At 34.4% G+C, this 6,000-nt stretch overlaps 1 protein-coding gene across 1 annotated transcript; it reads right to left on the reverse strand.

The window, feature by feature from the left end:
- Positions 1-365: 365 nt before the first annotated feature.
- LOC132550752 (fucolectin-6-like) lies at positions 366-5,761 on the reverse strand. Its single transcript, XM_060214843.1, has 3 exons — positions 5,509-5,761; positions 1,678-1,917; positions 366-574 (listed from the first exon to the last, which is right to left on the reverse strand). Exons 1-3 carry the CDS (start codon positions 5,759-5,761, stop codon positions 366-368), a joined length of 702 nt encoding a protein of 233 aa, XP_060070826.1.
- Between the last annotated feature and the right edge of the window lie 239 nt (positions 5,762-6,000).

The raw sequence follows: 6,000 nt of genomic DNA on the forward strand, positions 1-6,000 counted from the left end.
CGTTTGAATATGTATAATCGAATGCTACTTAATTGCCTGGAAACTTCAGTTGCTTTTATACATCAAGGAAATTCGTTCATCAGTAGCAGTGCTGATGGAAGTCGATAAGGTTTTTTTTTTTTATAGAATCTTGATACAAACGATGTTTCATCTTTTATGCTGTTGTTTCTACTGTTGTAGTGCCGTGGTCTTACATTATCGGTGTTGTTCATCTTTTAAATTTGGAGCTTTTCAACTCGTGAGCTTATATATTTCTAAGTGCCGTTAAAGCTTGGTTAGGAATGGAAAAAATGTTCCTGGTAGTCGACGAAATTTCCAGAGCAGCAACAACAGTAACGACAATTATCATTTTTTTCATTCAAAACTTATGCTAGAACGTATATTTCAACCTCACACATACAATAATAAGATTGTACAAGTTTCGAGAGTTTTACATAACGTCCATAAATTGGCGTCTGGCATGTAAACGTTTCAAATCTCATCACGGAGTATGTGGGACCGGTGTTGTAACAATGTGAGAAAGGACCACCGACATCCAAGGCAACATCGATACTGACATTTACCAGAGTCATCCCTGAAAGTACACAAAACAAATTGGGATCCTTAAATACCAGAATATTGACATCACCAACGACATATATGAAACATAATACAAGACCACGCTCATTCTCGACTGTTAATGCAACATAAACACTTATCACTGTATTATCATAAATAAATAAGTCCTTCAGCTGTAACTGCATTCCTGATGATAATCCTTGTATCGATGACTCACAGATTCAAGGACAAACAGATAAACAAGTTTTCAGACTCACGGACAGACAGATTAACAAAAAAGTACTCACACTCACGGACAGACAGATAAACAAACAAGTTATCAGACTCACGGACAGACATATGAACATACAAGTTCTCAGACTCACGGACAGACAGATAAACAAACAAGTTCTCAGATTCACGGACAGACAGATAAACAAGTTTTCAGACTCACGGACAGACAGATTAACAAAAAAGTACTCACACTCACGGTCAGACAGATAAACATACAAGTTCTCAGACTCACGGACAGACAGATAAACAAACAAGTTCTCCGCCTCACGGACAGACAGATAAACAAGTTTTCAGACTCACGGACAGACAGATAAACAAACAAGTTCTCCGCCTCACGGACAGACAGATAAACAAACAAGTTCTCAATAATACGTGAAATGAAGTACATAAATAAGGAAGGGAAGGTTGACTTCGAAAACTAGAACGCAAACAAAATACCTAAAACATTTTCAGTTGAAAGATTTGTTATCATAGACAAAAATGTGGAAAAGATAACTGAACAAGTTTTATGGAATGTGTAACAAGAACTGTACTAGGGTCATCTTTCACGCGTTTTATACAAATAACTTTCTATCTGGGAAATGAATATCACTTATATGATTTTAGTAATGACAGCTCCTCCTGCATGGGTATTTTGTCAGTGTCAATGGCTCCATAGACTATTTAAATATATAGAAATTGTACTAGCTCCATTAAGACAATGGTTTTTTCTGAAGTACTGTTCTGTAAATGGTGCTGTTTCGACTGTTTCTTTCTACTTGCGAAACTTTGAATCTTTGAAAAATCTTTACAATAGTTTATCGATCATTTTATAAAACAGCTACATCAGGAAGATAAATGTCGCACCAAATATATCATCCTGCCTCTTCAGCACGGCTACGTCTGTCACTAGATAGGTATCCAAAAGGTCAACCCGCCACCATTCCAAGGTCGTCTTCCCCGTGCACGAACAGGAATCGTCCGGTTGGAAAGCGACGGGATATCTGCTTCCGTCCACGGCCTTGGAAGCGACGTATGATCCTTGGAAAGGCGGAAAGGTGGATGACTGAACCGCTGGTTTTCCTTTAGCAACATTACCATATATACCTGTATAATGGATCGTCATAGTGTCATCATAATAGACCTTTCTATAGGGAATAAAACTTCATTATACAGGGTATAAAACGTTATTGTAGTTAAGGGCTATGAAATCATTCACCCCGTTTGACATAACGATTCTATACCAAATGATAAACGAAGCCGATCTCAAGCCATAGAACTATCAAATAAAGAAAGGGCCCTGTGATCATTATATAAGTACATTAAGTGAATTTTACACAGCTCTATGAATAACACGATTGATTTACCAATGTTTCAAATTAACAGGAAGTACATCACAACTCAGGTTACGTAATGTTTAAAATTTACAGATTGCTGATGTTTACCTGACAAACAATGATTAATTATTATGCATGATATAAAGCTACTGTACAATTGATTGTAGCAGTGAACAAATATTCTAAAAATAGACTGGCGATTCCGTAAACACGACGGTATTGTATTCGTCACTTAGTAATGATTTTCCTTTAAAACTCTCACCCGACCCCTTCTACTGCTAAACAAGTATGTGAAACACTGTACTAAACTTTTTTCCCCATAAAAAAGATCCGGTAACAACTAATTTAAATTAAATGTTTATTTCATTGAGTAGTTCATCTGAAAGTGAATTAGATATTCCAATATTAAAGTAAAAACTAGGGGAAAAATGTAAAATAGTTGTATTTTTAAATAAATACGAAATGAAAATCTAGACAATTACATGAATTTCGTTGTAATATAAACGGAGGTCATGGGAAAGGTAGAGAGAGAATAAGATCAGAGGTGTCCCGGAATCGTTTTTCACTTCATTGACTATGGTAGCCATGTAAGTATAGGTAACTGACGCTTTCTTAAATAGGCAAACTAAACGCTTCCCATAGCTCACAAATATGAAGAAAAATCTCATCCAATGTACGCATGTACATAAAACCTGTCATTTTTTACCACTGAACTAAAACTATGTTTAATCACATCTATTGCAATAAATAAACCAACAAAATCACTTACTGGAAAATTAAGGAAAAGTTATATCAATCATCTCCTGTTAAGGTAATGAACCTCACGAAAAAATGCTAGAATAAGATCAGGTGCTCAGGATAAAGGAATTCAACCTCTCGTTTTGTTTTCCATTGAATTTTTCAGCCAATTTTTTCACTTGCCGAAGGACCAAATGAATACCAATTAATTAATTAATTTGCTTATATAGAGCTCTGAAGGTAACATCAACCGAACGATGAATGGTTCAGGCAACTCGGTCGATATCACGATCCTCTGCTGACGTTGACACATCTTTAATTGTATAAATGCAAATTAAAACTAGTTTTAATGTTATTTATACAGGCTGATTGTGATTATATACAAGGATTAAATTATTAGCGGAAGGAGGTAATTTGGGGGTGGAGCAAGGTGGCCCAACTGTCGCCCGTGCGCACTAATTCGTTGGCTAATTTTAGACCGCTATAAATATAAATGACGCAGCATTTTCTATTCAGAAGCTGACAGCAGAATATGGCGGAACAAGGTTCGTACGGTCAAGGCCAGTTTATTTAATTTATATTAGTCTATTTATATCATTGGTAAACTAAAACATTTTCATTCAATTTTAGCCCACCACCATCCCCTACTTTCCTCCTTTCTTTTCTTGAGCCTTTATATATTGTTCATTTCTTTTAAATTGTTCCAGACTTGGATGATGAGAATTTTTCATTAGTTTCAATTTTCCATCAAATATGAATAGGAAGTGTCCTTCATATATATATATATATATATATATATATATATATTTTCCAAGCGTTTATGCTATGTACATGACTCGTCATATCCGCTGTGTTAAGTTTGTAATTTCATAAAGTCATTACCTAAGCCTGAGTTGTTGATTAGGTCATTTAGAGATGTATATATATATATATGTCTCTGGGTTACTGAACTTGTACCATTCAATAATTCACAATTAATGTTAAATTGTCTACCCTTTAGTATAACATCCAGGTATGTCATGTTCTTGTTATATGCTGTAAAGTTTTCCTTCATATCTGATAAATTTGTACAATGTTTGTTTTCTTGACTTGTATTAACTGTATTGCTTTATGTTTATGTATGGTGATGATGAGCCCCATCTAAGACTTGTTTATTAAATTTAAATGATAAACTTTGAACCAAATAACAAATGTCGTTTACTAAAATAAACGCCCACATCTTTAATTGTATAATTACTATTTACACTCAATTATCACCAAGCCAACACAAGTAACGTTATCACCGGAAATAGTCTACGATATACTAACTATAAAAACCCGATCTTAAACTAAAAACGGAACATATATGCAGGCACTTATAACACATGGTCAGTGTTGGAATTGCTAAGTTGTCTCAACACTCATGACCACCCAAACATCACTGACGATTCTAGGAAGGACAAAACAGCTATATGATGCAGTTATTAATTTCGGGAAAGGTATCACTATTAAGCAACCATGCATATATCTTTCCTTCATATTTTGCTAAAGTTTAGAGGATGTTCAAATTGTGTTTTATTTCCAAATTGGTAATGCCTAAGACTGATATCAGAATAATGATGTTATCAATATATACTGTACTAGCTCTGTGTAACATACAAAATGCATGTTCTTTTTATCTTATTCAAAATACAAAATAGAAAACACGATTCAGCGTTGAACGAAGGGTTTTATGAAAGCTAGACTGTTCCGTGGTATACATTTTTTGTATTCAACTACACATACAAGAAAAGATGGAGATAACCATTCCAAATATATATCTATTAAATTTACGAATCACGAACTCGAAATGAAAATAGATGCAATGAATAAAAACTCATTATAACGAACGATTTCTGTAATGATGCAATTTACATTTATTAATAAATACATCGACACACTTAACAATTTACTCTGAGCTCATCACTTCCGCTAATTACCTATTAATATTTAACTGACGTCCTAACTAATACTGGATTTTGTCATATTTAAAAAAGATTTCCAGAGTTCGGTGACGGGGTATAAAACATCAACCTTAAAACATAAAGAAAAAACACTCTGTTCCATTTGTCTAATAATTCCTAGCATTTTAACTTGGGGCGACATGGTGATGTCATTTTTGTTTTAATTTACATATTGTCAATTACTCATGATGAGGTCTTGTAGTGGTAAAAAGGTCAGACATTACATATATAACTACATTCGTGACAGAAACACATATTGAGGCATGCTATTAAACCGTTTCATTGAAGATCACTCTCGTTTATAAATGATAGTCTGTTGATATCACGACATCATGTTTTTTTTTAAAGTACTGTATTTGCGCTACAGAGAATTTTGATTTGAAAAGCTGGTACTGTATATAGAGCTATGCAAATGTGTTAACGTTTAATAGTCTCAATCTCCATCATGATTCTATATATGTGTTTAAAACCCTTAAAAAGAACTAGAAATGAGGTTTTGAAATGAAAACGTATTACATGTGATAAAGTCGGACGTTTTTTATGAGGGATATTTTGTTTCTTTTCTTTTTGTAGTATGGCATGTCTAATGTGAATAACGAATGATACAGGTCAAGAGGACTGATGAAAAAAATCGTTATTACCTCTCAATTCATAATATCGCATATTGTCGGCTAGCGAAGTCGGGGACAGGTCGTTCAGTCTCGTGTTCCATCCAATGCATTGCCCATCCTTGTAAAACATAGATATACAATCGGTGTGGTGATAGCACTCCAGTGCACACGAGGCGAGACTTGACACGATGAAGTTCCACTTTATTCCGTCTTCAGGTAATTTACTATCGTACCCTCTGTCGAGGTGGAAAAAGTTCTGTCGGAATTCTGTGATGAAATGCATTAATTATATAAATGTATATCAATTGATCCTGTGTGCAAACATACTTTTTAACATAAGGAATTTGCAATAATTTTGCGTAGAAAATAAGCAATTCTTCATATCATTATATTCGGAGAGTGTAAAAAAATGTCTTATAAATTAGAAAGTCATAACAAAGTGGCGGGGTAAAACGAGGTTTCGAAAAGTCACGTGATGAACGTGGTAGACTGCGAAAGTCATAACAAAGTGGCGGGTTAAAA

The sequence above is a fragment of the Ylistrum balloti genome, unplaced genomic scaffold (genome assembly GCF_031769215.1).
Source record: "Ylistrum balloti isolate Yb309-2 unplaced genomic scaffold, AGI_CSIRO_Ybal_v1 Utg370142, whole genome shotgun sequence".
Classification (NCBI taxonomy): Eukaryota; Metazoa; Mollusca; class Bivalvia; order Pectinida; family Pectinidae; genus Ylistrum; species Ylistrum balloti.

What these genes read in the sequence shown, in the direction of transcription:
- LOC132550752 (XM_060214843.1), bottom strand. Translation starts at nt 5,761, where the DNA reads ATGCATTTCATCACAGAATTCCGACAGAACTTTTTCCACCTCGACAGA. An exon ending in GCGATATTATGAATTGAGAG is followed by an intron (nt 1,918 to 5,508) that starts GTAATAACGATT and finishes TCCATTATACAG; the next exon opens with GTATATATGGTAATGTTGCT. An exon ending in GAGGCAGGATGATATATTTG is followed by an intron (nt 575 to 1,677) that starts GTGCGACATTTA and finishes GTGTACTTTCAG; the next exon opens with GGATGACTCTGGTAAATGTC.